Genomic DNA, 21,190 nt, shown 5'->3' with positions numbered 1-21,190 from the left:
GTCCCTTTTTATGGGGAGGCCTCTTTCAGGCCTGTCATATGATGGATTTGAAATGAAAGTTTAATGGACTCTGTTTCTCAGATAGCCATCTTTCTACAGGTTCATTATTAACAACAATTTAATCTTAACCTGCTCTTTTTCTTTTTTCTGAGCTCTTGATAATTCTTTTTATTTGTTTAGCAGCAATATAAGAAAAAATACTCAGATCATAAAGTTAAAGAAGTGATTGATATTAATAAATAATGTTAAACCAGTCTCCAGTAAATTCTGCAAAGCATTTACTCCACAGTTGTTTGAATTAAAATATAACAAGTGTAAATAGCATGTAAATAGTGTGAATGAATTTTGTATTTAACCTGTATGCAATAGCATGTGAGCTGTAATTGTTCCTCCCAGCACTATATGAGTAATGATGATGCCATTTTCATGGCTGATGCTGTATAAAGCAGTTTTTCAGCTAATGTTCATGGCATAGAGACTGTTTTGTTAATGTGACAGAAAGTGAGACCTGGGAAGCAAGTGGTTGTATGATAGTTCTTCAGAAAATAAACATGTAACATTAAGTAAAATAAAATTTCAAAGTTTATGAATATGTTTTTACAGAGTCTGATCCAGAGCCATTAATGCCGATCTTCAAAACGGGCAAGAAGGAAGACCTGGGAAACTATAGGCCAGTCAGCCTCACCTCCATCCCCAGAAAGGTGATGGAGCAGTTCATCCTGGAGATCATCTCCAGGCATGTAGAGGAAAAAGAGGTTATCAGAAGCAGTCAACGTGAATTCACCAAGGAAAGATCATGCTTGACCAAGTTGATAGCCTTCTACAATGGCATGACTGGCTGGGTCGATGAAGGGAGAGCAGTGGATGTTGTCTTTCTTGACTTCTGTAAGGCATTCAACACTGTCTCCCGTAACAACCTCATAGGCAAGTTAAGGAAGTGTGGGTTGGATAAGTGGACAGTGACATGGATAGAGAACTGGCTCAACAACAGAGCTCAGAGGGTCGTGATCAACAGGGCAGATTCTGGATGGAGGCCTGTAACTAGTGTTGTTCCCCAGGTGTCTGCGCTGGGTCCACTCCTGTTCAACATATTCATCAATGACCTAGATGATGGGGTTGAGTGTAACCTCAGCAAGTTTGCTGATGATACCAAGCTGGGAGGAGTGGCTGATATGCTGAAAGGCTGTGCTGCCATTCAACGAGAGCTGGACAGGCTGGAGAGCTGGCCAAGGGGAACCTCATGAAATTCAACTAGAGCAAGTGTAAGGTCCTGCACCTGGGGAGGAACAACCCCATGCACCAGTACAGCTTCGGGGCTGACCTACTGGAAAGAGGCTCTGTTGAAAAGGACCTGGGAGTGCTGGTCAGCTGACCATGAGCAAGCACTGTGCCCTTGCGGCCAAGAAGGCCAATGGGCTGCATTAAAAGGAGTGTGGCAAGCAGGGTGAGGGAGCTTATCCTCCCCCTCCCTTCTGCCCTAGTGAGGCCACATCTGGAGTACTATGTCCAGTTTGGGCCCCCCAGTTTAAGAAGGACAGGGAACTGCTGTAGGGAGTCCAATGGAGAGCTACAAAGATGATCAAGGGACTGGAGCTTCTCACTTATGAGGAAAGGCTGAGAGACCTACCTGGGTTTGTTCAGCCTGGAGAAGAGATTACCTATAAATATCTGGAGGGTGGGTATCAGGATGATGGGACAAGGCTCTTGTCAATAGTGCCCAATGACAGGACAAGGGCAATAGGCACAAATTGGAACACAGGAAGTTCCTCTTAAACATGAGAAAAACCTTCTTTACTCTGAGGGTGACAGAGCAGTGGAACAGGCTGCCCAGAGACGTCGTGGAGTCCAAAATGGTGAAAAAAATTTCTTTGCAGTGTAGAAAGAAGGGAATGCAATAATGTAACGTCATTTAAATTAATTTATCTACTTTTATACCCATTCTATTCAGTTTCTACTTTGTTTTCCTTTTAATGAAAAACAGATTCGATCCTATTAAAAATTATTCTTGCACAAACTGGGACACTAATAATAAAAACTAAACTAATTTATATTTTAAATTTACAAATTGCACATGTATTGTCATATCATTTGTTACTCCACTTTGAAAAAGCAGGTTGCTGAGTCGTTAGCCTTTCTAGATGTGTGACGGTATCAGTTTAGTGCAGGTATGATTAATAAAGCCCATACAACTACAATTCAAATCCTTATGAGTAGTTAGGTAATATATTAGTATTGCATACTTCTGTGTCTGCATGTATTGTAAGGCAAACTAATGCAAGCTGACTTGAAATCACAAACAGAACTGAAAATTCTAGCTGGTTGATGCTTGAAGACTGATAAAGTCACCCACTTTGTCTAATGAACTATTGCTTTTTCATTAGCAAGTAACAATTGTAAGGACTTACAAGAGATGTAAGTACATGATGGTATCTAAGCACTGCTTGCAAAATTTATCAAAAAACACAATGAAGTCATCTTCTATAAACAGTTTAACCAATGTTAACTAAATTAAAGTAGTTTGTTAGTTAGCAGCAACCATAGAAGAAAAAGACTTTGAATCTGGCAACTTAACAAGGTAAGGACACTGACAGTGTCACTATCCCTTCACCCAGTATGTTCTCTTCTGAGTTCTTCTATTCTGGGTTGTCTTTAAGCCTGGATATCAACTCAGTCTTCCAGTAGGGTTACAGAACTTGCTCTGTGAATCAAGAACAAACAATTCGCTGTATTTTGTAGTGACCAACATTAAGGTGTTTCATAAGATATTGTAGGAATGTGCAGTTGGCAAATATAAAATAATCTGCTCAGGTTATAGGTCTTAGCCTAATATACAGAGGATATTATGAAGTTTAAACCTTCAATGTCAGAATGTTCCTTTGCAGCTATTTACTTTTATTAATTAAAAAAAATATCTACCATGCCAGTCCCTTCTTGAGTCTTATTAAAGTGCTCCCCTCAACAGCTTCTTGTTGAAGTTGATAGGCCTATAGACATTCATTGTCTGAAAAGTATTCTTTTTGATTTTACAAACTTTTCTTTTCCATTACTTTACCTTATTTTTTTGTTTTGAGTTGGAATAATTGATTTTTAGTCCATACACCTATAATTGTCTGGGTATTTATCTGTAACTGTGGAATTTTCTCGATAGAGGGCTTTCTTTCAATAAGGGGTACTCAAAGAAGAGTAATGAAGTGATTGAAATGGTTTCTCAAATATGGCAATTGTATTGCTCTTAAAATCACTAATTTATATAAAAGAATCGTGATATTTGCAGTATGGTTCTCTTGTGCTGTCTTTTTTTTACCTTAACATAACACACCTTTGCATTGATGTTTTGTGACTGTTTCTTACTATGCAGTCACACTGATGTTCTTCACCAAGATCCTGCAGTGAAAGCAGAAAGACTGCTTCTGTTAATTAATTCAGTTAATTCAGATCTCTGGAATATGTAAGAACAATTTAAGTTTCTTCTGTAATGTGTATTACTTTGGAATTAATGGCATAAATACAATTCCCATCATTTAGGCCATGCATGTAGGCTTTTTAAGTTTTTCCCAGCAGAATAATAGTTGTGTATAATGCTGAAAGCATTTTACCTGAGTATCAGAGTTGTTGTGAGAGGGCAAAGAAGAAACAGTCTCTGGAATAACTCCTCAAGCCTCAATTTTTATAAGTTCAAAGCTCATGCCTTTGATTTGCATTAAAAAGTAGATTGCCAAGCAATATAGAATGCTCTGGTTTTGGCTGGAATAGAGTTAATTTTCTTCACAGTAGCCTGTATGGGGCTGTGTTTTGGATTTGTGCTGGAGAGAGTGTTGATCATACAGGGGTGTTTTAGTTACTGCTGAGCAGTGCTTGCCCAGAGTCAGGGCCTTTTCTGCTCCTCACCCCACCCCACCAGCGAGTGGGCTGGGGGTGCACAAGGATCTGGGTGGGGACACAGGCAGGACAGCTGATCCCAATTGACCACAGGGATATCTCACACCATTATAATGTCATGCTCAGCATATAAAGCTGGGGGAAGAGGGACACACACTCAGAGTGATGGTATTTGTCTTCTAAAGTAATAGTAACTATGCATGATGGAGCCCTGCTTTCTTGGAGGTGGCTGAACACCTCCCTGCCCATGGGAAGCAGCAAATGAATTCCTTGTTTTGCTTTGCTTATGTGCAAGGCTTTTGTTTTACCTATTAAACTGTCTTTATCTCAACCAGCGAGTTTTCTCACTTTTTCTGATTCTCGCCCCCATCTCACTGTGGGGGGAATGAGTTGAGCAGCTGTGTGGGGTTTGGTTGCCACCCAGGTTAAACCATGACATACAGCTAAGGATACTAGTAGATTTTGTTGTCTGTTTCAAAATCCATATTTAAAAGCAAATTCTTTTGTAATAAAACAGAAAATCTTTGAGTAGAGCCTTTAGAGAAAGGGTCTTGTCTTTCTTGTATACTTAAACAATGTATGAAGTGGTTTCAGTGTCAATAGATTACTATATCTTAAAATACATAACTGTAATAGTGCATAAAGTTATGCACATGTATGTGGCAGCAGTTGCTGATCTTAAGGTCTTAAAATTACAGTCACATACAGATAAAGGAAGTAGGAACAATAGGGAACAGAGGCACCTAGAAATCAGTGACTTGCCCATGATGGCAAAGGGACTGTACTGCACAACTGGATAATTGAATCAGTATTTCATCCTCCTTGGCTAGTATGTGATTTGCAAAGTCGCTTTTCCTTACACAAGAGATCCTGCTGGCATTTTCAGAGAGCTTGTCATTCCACACAGTGCTGTGTATCAGGGCTTTTCAGATGTTCTGGCAAAAAGAATCATGTCTGAAAAGGAAATGTAGGGAGTAGCCAAATGGTTTCATGAAGAATAACTGGAATATTTGGCAACCCAGGACATTCATGAGTCCCTAAATTGTTTGGTGCTTCTGCATTTTATAATGTACTGATTTTCTGTAATTGCCTCTATGTTTTGTTCTGTCTAAATCACAAAATAGTCAATTCAATGGGAAGGAAGTGGAGGAAAACCACTTCCTCGTCATCCATGTGTGTTCAATGTATGCTGAGAGTCACATGACAACGTATGAGAAACTGTTGAAAAAGGTTTCCAAGCTCTGTTTGATTTTTCTTTCTTTTCTTGCAACATAAACATACCAAGTGTTTGTACTAAGTTTTCTAGGCTTGTGTTTTTTTCACACAGCTACTAATTTAACTGTTGTTTTCAGCAGCCACACAGCTTTGGCCTTGGCATCAGAGAACACCTAACAGTGTAATGCACCTTTGGGGGTTGGTTTGGGGTGATTTCCTCTGATCCAAGACCTTGTGCTTCTGTCCTCATCCTCTACAGCACTGCGGAGTCGATCAGGACGGTCCATCATCAATGGAAACTGGGCAATTGATCGACCTGGGAGATATGAAGGTGGTGGGACGATGTTCACTTATAAACGCCCAAATGAGATCTCCAGCACTGCAGGAGAGTCATTTTTAGCTGATGGTCCAACAAATGAAGTCCTTGATGTCTATGTAAGTTTCTTGAATTTTGATTAATCTTCCTGATGGAAAAAAAATGTTTAGTTTGTTGTTAACATGCAACACTAAAATTGCGTTCAGTACCCATACTTTGTTACTGTTTTCTTCCTTTAATTTTGAAACATTATTTTTGATATTTTACTATTGCTTGCTGTTGCTTTCATCTTGCCCCAGATCATAAGAAATCTAAATAATCATGAAGCCTTTTTCTCTCAGACTTACTGATCCAATAAAACCAATTTTACTGTTTCAGTAAAATATAGATAAAGCATACAGTTGTCTGGGTTGTGTTTTTTTCTGAACTGAATACTTTCCTACTCAGGCAAATTTGGCATAGTTTAATTCTACAGTGAACTGAAGCAAATACCTGAATCAGACAAGGGCTCTCACCAAGTGATACCATCTCTGTTTTGTTTAAAAGATATCTCAGTCCAGACAACTACAGAATCTGGGATTTGCAGCAGAGCAGTTTTAATATGAAGCTGTGCTAGGAGACCATGGGTAACAGCCATTTGAGAAAGGAAGAGAGAAGACAAATTGTGGCTAAGAAGGGGGAATCATATTGAAAAAGCTGTTTACTTCAGATAGGACTTCTATTGCATCATATTGAAATAAAAAATACAATTTGGAATACAATGGAATAGATTACAACATATTCAAAGATAAATGGCATGTTCTGAGATTATACACTTTCATGTGGCAAAATCCATTCATTGAAAAAACTATATTAACTGGTGATACAGTTGTTTCATCCAGCTATGGCTTTTTTGCCCTTAAGTGAAATATGGGGTGGAAAAGTGAGTATGCTGGGTTGTTTCATAGAGAAATGAATAGTAAATACCCTGATTACTCAGCTGGAAAAAGTTAGATGTTGGCAAAGTGATTCCCCATCTGCTCTATGGTGTCTTAATAAAGCAGTGTAATTAGTTCTTTTTGGATAATTTCTGATTAATTACAATTTAAGACTGGCAAAAGCCCCGAAGATTAAATGGTTCAGCTCCTCTATTCTTCAATGCAGACTCCATGTTTTTAAAAGATACGTGGCATTGTGTAGTTACATTGCTGCTGTGAGCTGATGTTTGGTCTCAAGCTTTTATTGCCAGCTGATTGATGCCTAATACATAATGACCCCAAGAGGAAAGGATTAGGAAATGGATTAAACAGATATTTTCAAAGTAATACCATAAAAAACCCTTAAGCTTAAATTTATCATACTTTAATGTTTTAGTTTAGGCTTAGTCTCTTATTTTTAGCTTTTGCAGTGAATATAAGAAAGCTGCATGATGGGCATAGCTTTATCAATTTTGCTCTGTAGCTGCTATTATGGATTGCCAGATCTAATTTGACTGGACTCTTATCTGGGATGTTTCTTGTAGGTATGAGGAATACTATAATACATTATAAGGTGATATTTTAGTGTCTTTTTCAATATAGTGTGGGAAGATAAAAATGGATAGTGCTAGATGAAAGAAAATCAATCATCAGTATGACATAGCCTCTCTTACGGGTTTGAAATTTGTAGCCATGCAGATAGAGACGTCTTTTTTTCAAACTTTGTCTTGCAGTTCCTCAATCATATAATTCTGTTTTCATCAATACTCTGTGTAGAAAAATGAAGTGATTTGCAGATGGGAACTCTAATTGGCTTTCTATTCTCTTTTTTTCCTGAGATTATTAAGTCTTTCTTCCACTCTAAAACTGTGGAGGAAAAAGCTCTCTGAAGTTACAGCAGGTTATAATTAGTAAGATAAAAAGAGATGCAAGTTTTGTCCAAGTGTGACGTATACATTGCTACAAAGACTTAGGTCCACTAACTCAAAGCAAAACTATTGTACAAATCCAGGTATTTTCCTGCAGGAAAGGTGTGACAGTATAATCATAGGGACTTCACCAGTTAAGCTCTTTATAACATGTGCCTGTCAGTTGTTTTGAGAAATGTGATGCAAAAACCATGGGAACCATTGGAAAGCTGTTCCTGTCACCATCTTAAGAACTGGGTATTGGTTCTGGAAGTTGGGGGCTGGTCTTCTGCTGAAGTCATCTTCCCACAGTGCTCAGTTCTCTCAGGACCAAGCACAAAGAGGGTGTATTTTTTTGGATAACAAAGTGACATGGGAAGGACCAACCCTTACAAAAAGTATTACAGGTCGTTCAGAAAAGTGAATGATCTCTGAGGGACAGAGTTTGGAGGAACAGCTATTATATTTGGCAAGGAAAAAGTTATTTTGACACAAGGAAAAACAAAGGTCTAAATCCCTAGTTGGTGTTAATTGGTGTGACTAATTTAGTGAACCCTTGAAGCCTAAGTATGCTATGCTGGGTTATAAAGCCATTGGCATAGCATGACTTCTGGCTCATTGTCAGAACCAAAGAGCTAGTGCAAGCTAGCTAGTGTTTGTTTGGTTTGTTTTTTTTTTTAAAAAAAGTACTTAAAGTGTAATCTCAGGCTTCTACCAGACTGATCCCCACAAAGAGTTCAGGACTTTAAAAGCAGTGGTGTCAGTAGAAGCAGTACTGAAGTAAACAAAGCTAAACTAGTGAAATTAGTAGCTGATGGCATCCCTGCATTTCTGGTGTGAGTATGCTCGAGCTCTCAGCAGCAGCAATGTAATACAAGCCAGCTGGGTATGGAGTATGCTGCTAACAGTTTTAAAAAGCTTTCATAAATTCATATCTTGCTCAAGTCTAATTATGCCTAACTGCTTAAACAAGTACACAAGAAGTAACACTGACTTTCCGAGGCATGCTGATGTCAGCTCACATAGACTTGTGCAGCAGTATTCTGAAAACACTCAGCTTAATTTTCACATTTAAAGAAGAAAACCTTATGGTTCCTGCCTGTGTTTCATAAAGAACACTTCAACAGAGTTGTTGTGGCTAGCTGTAAAGCAGTGCAAGTCTGTCTGCACTTACAGTACATCTTCATTCAGCTGAAAATTAATGTGGAAGGATGCAGGAGGGTTGCACGGGCACTTTTCAGCAGCTGTAATAAGTATGGGGGCCTTTGTAATCTGCTCACTTGATCTTTACTGAGAAGTGCTTATGGTGAGAGCAGAATAATGTTAGTAATTTTAGCTAGTTGATTGTTGAGTCTCCATTGAGTGCGGCGGAGGTAGCTGCATGGGGATGAAAGGAACAGTTTGATTTGTGAGATGTTACATGCAGAATAACACATGTGCTGTCTGCATGTGCTCCATTCAAGTACAATTGATAAACCTTAAAAAAAGCAGACTTGTAGATTGAGGTCTGTGGTATTTATTTTTTTCTGCTTTGTTTCTTCCTTGCTTATGTTTTCTCAGGCATCTGTCAAGATCCTTCTATCTGAGAATGTTTTGGTGACCTTAGGACCATCTCTTCTGCTGCTGAGGCCTGCTGTGAGCCTCTGCTGTCACATTGGCAAGAGGCGAGGCCGTGGCTGGTGCAGCCCACAGCTGCGCCTTCGCCCCAAGCATGTCGGGTTTACATTCTTAAAAAAAGATTTAGAGAAACAGTTTCTCTGCCATCACAAGCTAGCTCAATTTGCAAACCTGTGTTTTCTTATTTTTTTCCAGAAACTATTTTTCTTTCATTTTTTGGAGACAGGTATTAACCATTGTTTCTATTCTGACCAATGATAAATAACGTTATGTAGTTGATCAGTTCAAGTACATATTTAAGTACTAGTAACATAATAAGTGGAAGAACTGAATACGTGGCTCTTTCTCTTTTTAGATGATACATCAGCAGCCTAACCCAGGTATACATTATGAGTATATCATTCCAGGAGACAATGTCATTAGTCCTCAGCTGCTTGCTCACAGGAGGCCAGGTAAAATGCCACTATTTCCTATTATTAAACACCTTTTGTTACCCAATAAGCTAATGGAGAAATTAATACCATTAAACTCAGTGTAAATGCTGCCGTTGTTGTGGGAGAGGCACAGATTTTCACCTTACATGTTGAAAGAGAAGTTTGCATAGATTTGGTAACTTCAGTGAATTAATACTGGCAGGGACTATTTATACTGTAGCAGGGAATCTGGTCGCATATTTCTGCTTTCAGTAACAATTTTGTTGTTAAAATGTTAACCATGGCGTTGCTTGAGCTGGAGTGTTGTAACCATGTCTCAGAAACTAAATAGAACATGATCTTTCTCTTCAAAGTTTGAGATAATTTAAAGCAACACTTCACAGTCTCGCTTTCCTCTTCCAACTGGAGAGGATCAAACCCAAAACTGTTGCCTTTCCAAGCTGGGATCTGGACAGCTCGTGCCGCTGACTGAGCTGTGGATATGTGCTGTGTGTACTGGTATGAAGTTCTGAAGGACAGTAGAAAATTTGCAAGCAAGTTTGGTCCTACTTTTAAAGCTCATGACTTGCCTTGACAAATTTCTAAGTGTGTTTGCAGTCTGTTTGTAACAAGGAGCAGCTGTGCTTTGACATGGAAGGCACAGAGTTCAGAGCATGGTACCAAAAAAAAAACCACCTCTGGGAAATTTTGACACTGGGTGCATTAATGGTACAGTGTGTTTGGAGATTCTTCAGTTTTTGATGTATTTGCTGGCTGAGACTTGGTTATCTTAGTTTAAAACAACATAATCTTTGCAGGACACCATTAGGAGGTCTCTGCATAGCAGATTAAAGCTGCTTTCAAGTTTTATGATGGTCCAGTTGTGATTATTAGTGGATGAAAACACAGACAGATATTTGCAAGTGAGGTTCATTATTTTACTTTTTTTTTATTGTCCACTGTCAGGGGAGCCCTTGAATGGTCAGTTAGGAATGCGAGAAAGTACAAATCATGAGGATGAGGATTTGCATAAGGAGACAGATACTCTCACTGGACAGTCAGCTGGAACTTTTCCAGTTATTCAGCCAGGAAGATTTCCTTCTCATCAACCAGAAAACCAGGCACCTGCTGTGCAACCACCAAGACAAAACCGAGAACACAACTGGAAACAGATCGGAAAAACTGAGTGCACCACTACATGTGGGAAAGGTAAGTGCTTCATACACTGTGCACAGAAAGTAGATGGAAAGGATGGAGGGAAGACGCAGTGTGTTTTCTCTTGTCTTACAAGCAAAAGACACATCAGTACTATTATGTGTGCTTATATTTAAATCAGTAGAAACAACAGAAATGAAAATATTAAAATCAAAGTATGTAAATTAAAAGGGAATATATAGCATTTACCTCTGAAAGGAAATATTTCAGCCTTTTATGGCAAGCTGCTCTCTGTCACACCCTTGATACACAGCTGCTTTCCTCAACGTTCTTTGAATTCTTTATCCTTCCAGTTGGCTGCTCCAGCTTTGTCAGATACACCCTCAGTGCTTTTTGTGTCTTTGTCAAGAGTTTTCTTTGAAAAAAGACATACTGGCAAGGGAACTCAGCTGACTGTCGCCAGTTCATATACATTGAGAACATTTGCTTCCTAATTCGCTCGAGAGGACAATTTGCTATTTTGGTCCAAGGCCAGATGAGTGTCCATGTTATAGCTGCAGATAGAGCTAAAAAAATCCAGCAATATTGATACCAGTCAAAATTGCTTCCCAGTATACTGAGAACACTTTTTTTCCTTGGAGAAATTACTGCAAAGTGTTAGAGCTAAAATATAGCCTATGAAAGTCAGAAGGCTTTTTGAAGTCAGCCTTTTTGTGGAGAAAAGGAGGAATTATTTTGGTTGGGATCTAAATACATTATGCATCCTTAGTACAAGTCATATGGGCAGAATCCTTAATTGCACATGATTATTGTTTAGCAGCTGTCAGTAATCATTACCTCCTGAGTGTCTGGATTATCATACATGTGGTGAATTTTAGTATCAAAATCAGGTGATTTATGATGCAGTTGCAGGAACACATCAGGGGAAATGTCTTCTTCCTTCATGTCATAGAAGTCTTGGCTGTATTTTGTATGGACCTTATGGACACTTGAACATATTTCTTGCCATTTCTTCAGAGAGCTGGTAGCTGTTGGCAGTCGATTTAATTAAATCTGAGTCAAAATGATGATAGCAAAATTGTAGGAAAACAGAATTCAAAGGCTGTCTTTCAGCGTCCTGTACAGGTTAAATTTACTCCATGAAGTTTAGCAAGAGAACTGTCAAAAATGGGTATTTCTTTTCCCATTATATGGAGAATGTGTGTGTGTTCTGATCAAGTTAAATTCAAAAGAAAGCAGACCTTGAGAGCAGGATCCTGACACTGTTGAGACTGTATGAACATTCCTTGTGATCTTGGTATGAGAAGCCTGTGTTAATGCCTGATGCCCCTAAGGCATTTCAAGTCAAACTAGGTTATATAGGCTGACAAAAAATGGAGTGAAAAAATCAGAAAGAAATCTTGTACTATTTAAGGCTTTGTTTTCATTTTGTGTGTTCAATATAGGACACTTAGTTCTTTTTCCCTTTTCCCATGTTTTCCTTTCTTCTGCTACTTTATTTATTCAAACAGAAACGTAGATGATGTGTGGTCTTCAATTTTCTGTTGTGGTTTTTTTTTTTCAAAATGAGCCTGTCAAATCTAAATAACATTAGGAAATTTTAAGTTGGAAGGAGAAAGAAAGAAAAGAAAGAAAATTTATTTTTGTGCTACCTAAGGGAAAAGGGAGGATATAAATTAACAGTTCTGATGAAAAGCTATGGGATTTCAAAGCACTTTCCAGTAAAACGTTGGCTTGGAAAAAAAAGACTATAACCATTTTTAAAAAACTGAAAATGCTTCCCATGAGAACTGCCACCAACTCTTGTCCCAGATTTTCATTTAAGATGACTGAGCAAATAGGTCTGCTAGAATGTGGACAGTGTGGAAACTGCTACTGCATCCTGTCAGGGAAATGAACCAGCACATCATCCCTCTCTGTTGTCTAGAGAGAAGAGGGCTGGTACACTGCAAATTCCTCCAGTCCTGGAGCCACAGGAACTTTGTCCAAATTTTGTCCGAAAGATCTTACAGGAGGAGTACCTCACTTCATCTTCTCTGAACACAGCCCGTGCCTTAAAACTGTTATCTACACCTTGGAAATTACTTTTGATGTGTAATTTGTTATCAATCATGGCAGCATCTTTGTTACTTTTTTAAAGAAGAATTAGAAAGGAGGTTAAAGAGTGAAAACTGCTGATTTTCTCCTTAGATTACAGAAAATATAATAGCTTTTTTGGAAGTGCTAGTGAAAGCTAGCTGGTGAGGTACAAAGCCTTGCTTCTGATAGAATTAAATTCTTGAACAAATATAACTTTAGTGGGAATTGTAATTTTTAATTTTCTGTCCCGAAATTGAAGTGTGCCAGCCAACAGTTACCATCAACTACAGCCACCCTTATTTGATTTAAAGTAATAATTTAGAATTACTACAGATCTCTGGTGCAATATTTTTTTAATACATGGCTGAATGTATTAATCTCCTTTCTTTCTATTTCTTGATCACAAGTATAAGTTACCTGTTGGTTGCATGCCAAAGGAAATTTATTTCAGTAAACCCAGGGTGAGATGTTTGAATTGTTAATTTCAAAATACGATATTACAATTTTTAAAATTATTTAGAAGTTACTATTAAATCTATAGAGCTTTTGAGCTCCAGGAGGTAAAAAATGTGGAGCTAATTAACCACAGATCTTAGACAAAGACTGCAAGGTAAAGTGGATAATTAGAAATGGAAAGCTGGAGAAAACTGATACTCAATCCAGTGGCCTAAGACTTGTAGCGTCAATAATCTTATGAATCAGTGTCACTGACAGTGCAGGCTTTAGTAAACCCACATTTGAGGTACATAAGCTTTAACTGTTAGAACCTAGCCTTTTTCTATGCTCTTTTTAGACACAAATATCAACAAAGATGCAGCTAAGATTTCTGTGCAAATTGCCTAGGTCTTCTAGGCAAGATGGGACTTCTTTTTGCCTTTGACTCAGAGGCATGGCAGTTTGGTTTTTGTAAATTTGCAGACATATATTTTGATGTAAGGAAGTAAGAAGACTATTTTGCAGAAAGATGAAGCTATTGTACTGATAACTTGTGCCCTGTTTCCTCCTATCTTGCCAGTATCATGAAAAAAACACCACTTTTCTGTAATCTTTCTGATGCTTAGTCTAGAGACACTGTTGTATGGGGTTCATTCCTGAGATAGAGTGGTAGCTTTCCCAGATAAACATAGGTGCTTCAGACAAGAGCAGTGTGAGCATGAACAGTATGAGTTCTGTTGAAAAACTGCTTGCTTAAGCCACCTGAATTTTTACCTCATTCTATTTCTGATTGCAAACACTGAGAATTAGGCATTTGTGACTCTGTCTTCAGGTTGTACCCCACATTTCGCCAAATTCTGAAGTATATTGTTAATATCAAGGTCAGTCAGTATAGTTTTACTTTAAAAATACAGCCTTATTCAGAATGACTACACATCATCTATGCATTTCAAAGGCAAAATGGCAAACATGAAATCTGAGAAGGAAAGCATTCCAAGAAAGGGATGAAAGCATACCAGAAAAAGTTTACAGGAAGAAGTGTATCTGCTTCCCTGGTTGAATAGCATTCCACTTGTGCTTATTTCATTCTGTGGAAGAAAGGTCTAACCTAAGCCAAACATTTCTCTTTCAGTTCAGAGTTAATTTTCCTTTGTGGTTTATTTCTCTGCATAATTCTGAATATCTGCACTAATAAGGCTTCAGTACCAATAAATAATTAGTCATTTGGAGTTACTTCTGCCTAAAACAACTAAAATCACCCAGTTTTTAAGACAGTGGGTCTAGCTTCAAATGGCAGTTGTGAGTTGTACCTTGACACTTCTGTTTTGCTAAGCCCTGTTTCTCTTGTAACCAAATGGCTCCTGTTACCATGGCAGCATCCTGTGCCATTGCTGTAACACAGTGAGAGGAGAGGTTGCTGCCACTTTACATGGTATAAACATTGCAGGGAGAGAATCAGCAGACTTTAATACTGCTTTCTAAAAAGAACTGAACTTTTGCTGTTTATGTAATTGTAGAGTTGCCTTTCACATCCCTTGCCAGATTCAACTCCAGGTAGGCCTTGCCTGTCCTAACCCCATCACTGTATAATCAGACAGCACCTCTGTACTCCTCTGGGATCACCTGCCCCTGCTTACATCTCTTGTACTTCCTTTTTTGGTCTAAGTTTAGTTACGAGCACCTTGCTTATCCATGCAGGCCTCCTGCCATCTTTGCTTGATTTACTACTTGTTGAGATGTATCTTTCTTGAGCTTGGTGGAGGTGGTCTTTGAAAATCCACTAACTCTCCTGGATCCTTCTTAACTGTAGGGCTTTAACCCATGGGATTCTTCCAAGCAGATCTCTGAAGAGGTTTGAGTCTGCTCTTCAGGGTTGTAGTCTTGCTTTTTGCCCTGCTCCCTCCTCTTAGAATACGAACTCAACTATTTCATGGTCACTGCAGCCAAAGGTGCCCCTGATTTTCACGTCCCTGACTTTTTCTTCCTTCTTTTTATGTATCAGGTCTAGCAGAGCACCTTTTCTGGTTGGCTTCTCAATCACCTGTGTCAGGAAACTTGTTAATGTACTCTGACTTTTCACTTAGCACCTTGCTCTTTGTCATCATTGTGGTAGTCAATTTGCAACAGTAACAGAAGTAGAGTTCTGTCTTTCTGCTCTAGTATGAAAATTATTTAAAGACCAAGCATTAAATATGGACAGTAGTAATTTTTAGTGAGTCTGTAGTCTACAGAAATGTTTAACCTGTAAGCTTCATCTTATGAATCTATACCTCAAAAACGAGGTAAAGTGGATAATACTTACATGTGTTTACTCACTATGTAACTCTAAAATAATGAGGCTCAGACTCTTTCCAGAATCACAACAGAATGACTGCTAAATTTTTCCTCCTCTCAAGCTTGTGTTGTGGCTGCTTGGCTGCATGTTTTTTAAATTGCCTGAATACTTAATATTTGTACTCTCTGCACTATAAAGGTCTCATGCAGACCAAGGAGCATGTTTTTTCAACCTTTCGTACAATGCCAGGCTGTACTTTCTATATACTAAGGACTTCCCTAATACTACAATGTAAACAGTAGAACATCCAGCTCTCACATTTGGAAATTTTTGATAAAATCTTAGTCTATTAAGTTATGCTTTTCCTTTCTGCATCAGTATTGGATGATACTGTTATGGATTATACTGCAGAGTCTTTTTGCAATGCATCACCTAATTTTCTTCTTCATTTCAGGGTCACAGTACCCAGTTTTTCACTGTGTCAACAGAATCACTCATGAGGAGGTATCTGAGAGTTACTGTGACAGCAGCACCAAACCCATTCCAGAAGAGGAGGCCTGCAACCTCTTCCCATGTCCAGCTTTGTAAGATATTACAATTTGTCAAGTAAAATAAGCCAATGTCATTGAGGTTTTGCATGTGAAAGAGGCTATTCTAAGTAGGAAACTAGTCTGAACTAAGTACTATGCATTTGTGTCATAAAGTGTAGTGGGTATTTTTTCCTTAGTTGTTGGTGGCCTTTTTGCCCTTCACAGGGAGCAATAGCATTCACAGAATACAAAAAGGAAGTTGGCAACAAGTGAGTGTAGTGATTTATCAAAATTTGTGTCATTGCTCAGGCACACACACTATTCGTGGTCTGTCTGTGGATACATTTTTTCAAGTGACAGATGTCTGCGTATACCTGTCTAAAGAAGAGGCTTTGTAGGTTATATCACTCCACGTTGGATCAGTGTGCTGTAGTTACCCACCTGTTCATTCCATGGTGTCATACTTAAAGATGACATTAGGCCATTAGCGCTCACAACAGTCCCCTCATAAACATCATCACCTCTCTTTCCTGGAATTCAGTAGCTCTTCAGCTTTAAGACTGGATTCTAGAGTAGTAGTCCTTGTTTCCAGCACGCTAATACAACCAGCTCAGATGTGATTTACTTCTGAAAAGACACTTGCCATCAGAAGATTGTGACTTACAATTGGCTAAGCAGCTTCTTTTAAATAGTCAAAAAAAAAAAAAAGACAATTCACCCAGGGTGTATACCAAGAATACCAAGAAGGCAAAAGGGTTAAGCCCAGTTGCCATTATAGCAACTTTATTTCAGGTCAGCAGCTGTATTTTCCATCTCTCTTGTGGTTATATTCTTCAGTTGTCTTCTGAGCAGCAAGTGGCCACTCCTTATCCCACAGAAGTTGCTAATGGAGTAAGTGCTGTTACAGTGTTAGAGATGCCTGACAAGCAATTTCCTGGTGTATATTAGATACTCAGGAATGTCTGAAACCATTTACTTTGAGATGTCTTCTTTCATCAAGCATTTCTGTCACCTTTTTCTTTCTAACAACTCATGTTAATTCAGCTTCATTTGTTTACACAGGATAATATCAAGAATATTAAAAAAAGATACGTAAATATTTATTAAAAAGAATACAGATATTTTGTTTGCTCTCCACAAGAGTGCTGAAATAAAATGTGCTAACAGTTCAGATACTTCCCTTATTTGTGTATATCTTCATGCTTGAAGTGGAAACTGGAAGGGGAAATTTACATGCTTACACAGAAGTGATTAAATAAATACAGTGAAATCTTGGGATGAGAAGAATATATCTAGGGATTTTTTTAATCTCTAAAATTAAATGTACTTATTTATTGCTTATAATTTGCTATTTCGTTTTTACTGATGAATGAATGCCTGAGTGCCTTACATGATTTTTATGATATTGTCCTTTTTTAGAGCCTTTGCTGCAGAAAAGTTTTATTGAAGATGTCTTAAATTTTGGGGAAGTGTCGGTAGAGCACTAATATGTATTTTAGATAGGTTCTTTAACAATCCAAACAGCTATTAGTGGCTTAATTAATGTTTGTAATATGTCTTAAAACCATGAATTGTGCAATCTGTACATGTGCTTATTATTATCAGTCACTGCAGGTGGATTGGTTACAAGTATGTAACATTGTCTTCGTAAAGGATTAAGTTATGCATACAGAGGCTTAAGTGTTATTTTATAAGATTCTGAACCAGCATCAGAATCATGTCCTTCAACTTCTGTTAAGATTGGTATTAGAGAAATCTTTACCAAAAAAACCACACTTTTTTTTTTCCTTTAGCTGGGATATAGGGGAGTGGTCTGAGTGCAGCAAAACATGTGGCCTTGGTATGCAGCATCGACAGATCTTATGTCGGCAAATGTATGCCAATCGTACCTTGACAGTTCAGCAATACCGCTGTCATCACCTGGAGAAACCAGAGACAACCAGCACTTGCCAGCTGAAAATCTGCAGTGAATGGCAGATTAAGACAGAGTGGACTTCAGTAAGTATGACACCTTAATGTGGGGCATAAAACCTCAGAAAAGAATACAAAATTTCTTCCAGGTATCATTAATCAAACATGAAATTTGGTTGTTTAGAACAGGGAAGTGGGATATGAAAAGCCTTGGAAATATGTGAATCTTAGTTCAAGAAAACACTGCTCAGTTATGACCATTAAAGTTCGCTGTAACCAGAAAGAAGCTGCAAAAGAGTGATGGAATAGTAGAAAACATGCAGATGTGTGTGTACAGAACTACACAAGCTGTCTGAGCAATGCTTTTTTTTTTAAATGCTGTATGAAGTAGTGCTGGGAGATTCTTCACAGCTTTGCCTGTGGTGGCAAACATACTGCTCTTTCTTATACCATGCAGACTTTAGTTCCAGGGGTTATATAACCTTATATATGTATTGAGGATAGTCAGTAGTTGCTGTTACTGCAGCTGGTTTGAGGCTATGCCAAGACTCAGATAAATGCGGACGGAACAGTTTTGGGCTTTAACTTCTATGTTGCTTACAAAAGGTTTGGCCAACCTGACAACCATCCTAGATACTTTCATGGGCATTGTTTGAAAGACAAAATATCCTGGTGTTTTAGGTGTAGCGACAAACAGATTTCTTTCAGTTAGCCATGAAACAAAGCAAAAAAAATTTAGAGTTGCTCAGTTATGTGGGTGGACAGGCCATGAAAAATTCCAGCTTAAACCCTGAACCTAAAACTTCTTCTTTTCTACTGAAGTGCCTCCTTGCTCCTAATTCCATCAGACATGGTGGAAAGCATGTCGCAGCACACAGCGTGTTGTGCATGGGCTTGCTGCACTGGCAATAGCAGCACAGAATCACAGCAGGCTAAAAAGTCATGCAGCAGACTGTGTGTGGCTTTATAGTGGGTCTTCCCCCACAGTAAAGCCTTTGTGAGTTAAATCCCTTAGTTGCTTCATTTCTGAGGCTGATGGTGGCATTGTTAACTTACATGTCATGAAGTATCTGTGATATGTTGATATATTCCTGATAAAAAAACTAAGAAATACCTAGACAGACAAATGTAAAGCTATGTTGATTGGTTAATTAATTATTCATTATTAATTAAAATACATCTGGAGTTACAGGACAGTAAAATTGATATTAAAGGTAAGGTTTTGATTATTTTATTGTGTTGATGATGAGAAAGGAGAGCTGGTTTGGTGTGCTGTTGCATTTTGAGAAGTATTTCAGTGAACAAAGCCTTTAGAGGTTTACTGCATATGGTGAATCAAGCTAAACAAATGCTTTAGAAAACTGTAACTGGTTTAATATAAGCATAATTCAATAAAATTCTGTGATTAATTTCCTTTTGGAAGTAAAATTAAAATTCTTGGCATGGGGAAGATCCATCATAAAGAAAGAAGCAACTGAGTTAGCAAACTGGTTTCAGTAGAACTTTGTGCTTACTGAAGTACAGTTAGGTTTTCACTTGGGAGACTGGTCTGTGATCTTAAAAGGAAGCCCATTGTAATATTTTAATGTGCTTACCATTTCTTCTGACATACAAATGTCAAAACTTTGATCTAAATCTGATTAGAAAAAATGGCATTGTGGTAATTTCAAGCTTGGAGTCAGCAGACTAGACTCCAAGAGTAACTCTGGACAAACTGCTCCCTTTATGACATAAGGAATGGGGTATTTGTTTTTATTAGTATTTTGCTATTTAATGACCTCACACATCTAATCTGGGTTTTGGCCAGTGCTCTAGAGTGAACAGTTGAAGAAATAGCTGCATCTGAAGATGAAGTATGTGAGGTAATTTGCTGTAGGGAATATATTTTGCATGATAAGTAACTTTGACATGTAAATATAGTAGCCATGATTAAGCATTTGAAAGCATGGGAAAAACAATGAGGCTGCCTTTGGAAGCTCTGCTAGGTACCCTTGTATGCAGATACTGCAGTTTTAAATTTTCGAATTCCCAGAGATTTTACCCTTTAATTCTAGAACGTTTACAGGACTCATCAAAACATTTCATGTGTACACAGCAGAAAATATGTTCCCATCTCGCTTCATGATCTGGATGCTTCACATCATCAGGCAGAGCTGTTAGCATTCTCTGAGGTTGAAGAAAAGAGCAGGAGAATGTGGCCTTTACTTGTAGGAGGGATTTGGATTTTGTGTTTCTTTGCATTTCTCTTGCTTCGTATCTGCTTATAGGTCAAGATCAAAATTATGCAGAATATGTCAGCCTGCTATTCAAATACCAGCAGTTTATTCTGATAAGGTACAGTATGGCCTGTTGAAGAGTTTAATTTTACGTTTTCCAAATGTATCTGCATAGCATACTGTAGAATACTACAGACTGAGAATATGACTTAAAACTACTAATGTGTTTTTATTCCCTATTTCTAGCAATCTAGAGCAGGTCTATAGCTTCTGTGGATGTCTTGGCAGGAATGAGTGAGCTGTACGTTCCCAGCTCCTTGACAAACCACTAGAGTTCTTGCATAGAGTCCTGATGCAACCTCCCTTTTGTTACAGTGTTCAGTGCCTTGTGGAGTGGGGCAGAGGACCCGAGATGTGAAATGTGTCAGCAACCTTGGAGACATTGTTGATGATGAGGAATGTAACATGAAGCTGCGGCCAAATGATATTGAGAACTGTGACATGGGTCCATGTGCTAAGAGCTGGTTCCTTACAGAGTGGAGTGACAGGGTAAGGCTTTTCATTATCTTTGAGCTGCCAGGTCTTCTAAAACAAGTTAGGTACATCAGAATTAAAAAATATACATCTGTAGAGCCATAAACGGAGTGAGCTTATTTTCCATGTTTATCATTGACCTATTAAACAGGCAAGAGCAAACAAAAAAATACTGATCCCAAGGGCATCTTGAGTTTGTGTTAGTTACAAGAATGCATAGAAGCTGCAAGCATGTGGGTACATGGCCAAACATCTGGATTTAGAGTTGGCTCTGTGTCGGAAGTTCCCAAAATATTGAGTGCGCTGAGATTTATTATTCTGCCTTGCTTAGCCCTGAGTCTCAAGATTCAGACTCTAAAAGTTTCCCTGCTGTTTTTTTAAGGGATAGAGGTTTGAGGCCTGATGTCTGGGTTTAAGAAGAAGCCATAAAACATCCTATGGCTGTGAAAAGAGGGGAACAATTTAATAAACTCAGGCAAGGTTGATTCAGGCTTTTGTACTTTGTGAACATGGATGTATTTTTTTTATTCCAATGCGTCAGATTTTCCGCATGAAAGCAATAAAAACAGTGGTGATTGACCGTGTTTCATGATGGAGCTAAGAGTTCAGTAGTGACATTTATATGCTTTCATTAAAAGGCTTACAAATATGGGCTAAGAAAAGCCTGGTATTTTGGTCCCTCTTGTGGTTGCTTGCATGCTGATTTCATCTCTAGACAAGCTGAGCCTCCAGTCTAAAATCCTGATTGCAT

At 38.3% G+C, this 21,190-nt stretch overlaps 1 protein-coding gene across 2 annotated transcripts in view; it reads left to right on the top strand.

Annotated features, from left to right (window-relative positions):
* Positions 1-21,190, top strand: part of THSD4 (thrombospondin type 1 domain containing 4) — a 345,527-nt gene that overhangs the window by 301,941 nt on the left and 22,396 nt on the right. For both annotated transcript variants that reach the window (XM_064456549.1, XM_064456551.1), the window contains 6 exons: positions 5,354-5,529; positions 9,247-9,343; positions 10,271-10,513; positions 15,703-15,832; positions 17,572-17,776; positions 20,281-20,454. In XM_064456549.1, coding sequence (XP_064312619.1) covers positions 5,354-5,529; positions 9,247-9,343; positions 10,271-10,513; positions 15,703-15,832; positions 17,572-17,776; positions 20,281-20,454 — 1,025 coding nt within the window. The remainder of the gene's footprint in view (positions 1-5,353; positions 5,530-9,246; positions 9,344-10,270; positions 10,514-15,702; positions 15,833-17,571; positions 17,777-20,280; positions 20,455-21,190) is intronic.

Source organism: Phalacrocorax carbo, chromosome 7 (genome assembly GCF_963921805.1).
Source record: "Phalacrocorax carbo chromosome 7, bPhaCar2.1, whole genome shotgun sequence".
Taxonomy (NCBI): Eukaryota; Metazoa; Chordata; class Aves; order Suliformes; family Phalacrocoracidae; genus Phalacrocorax; species Phalacrocorax carbo.
Note: the sequence above shows the minus strand (reverse complement) of the source record. Positions and strands in the feature narration are given on the sequence as shown.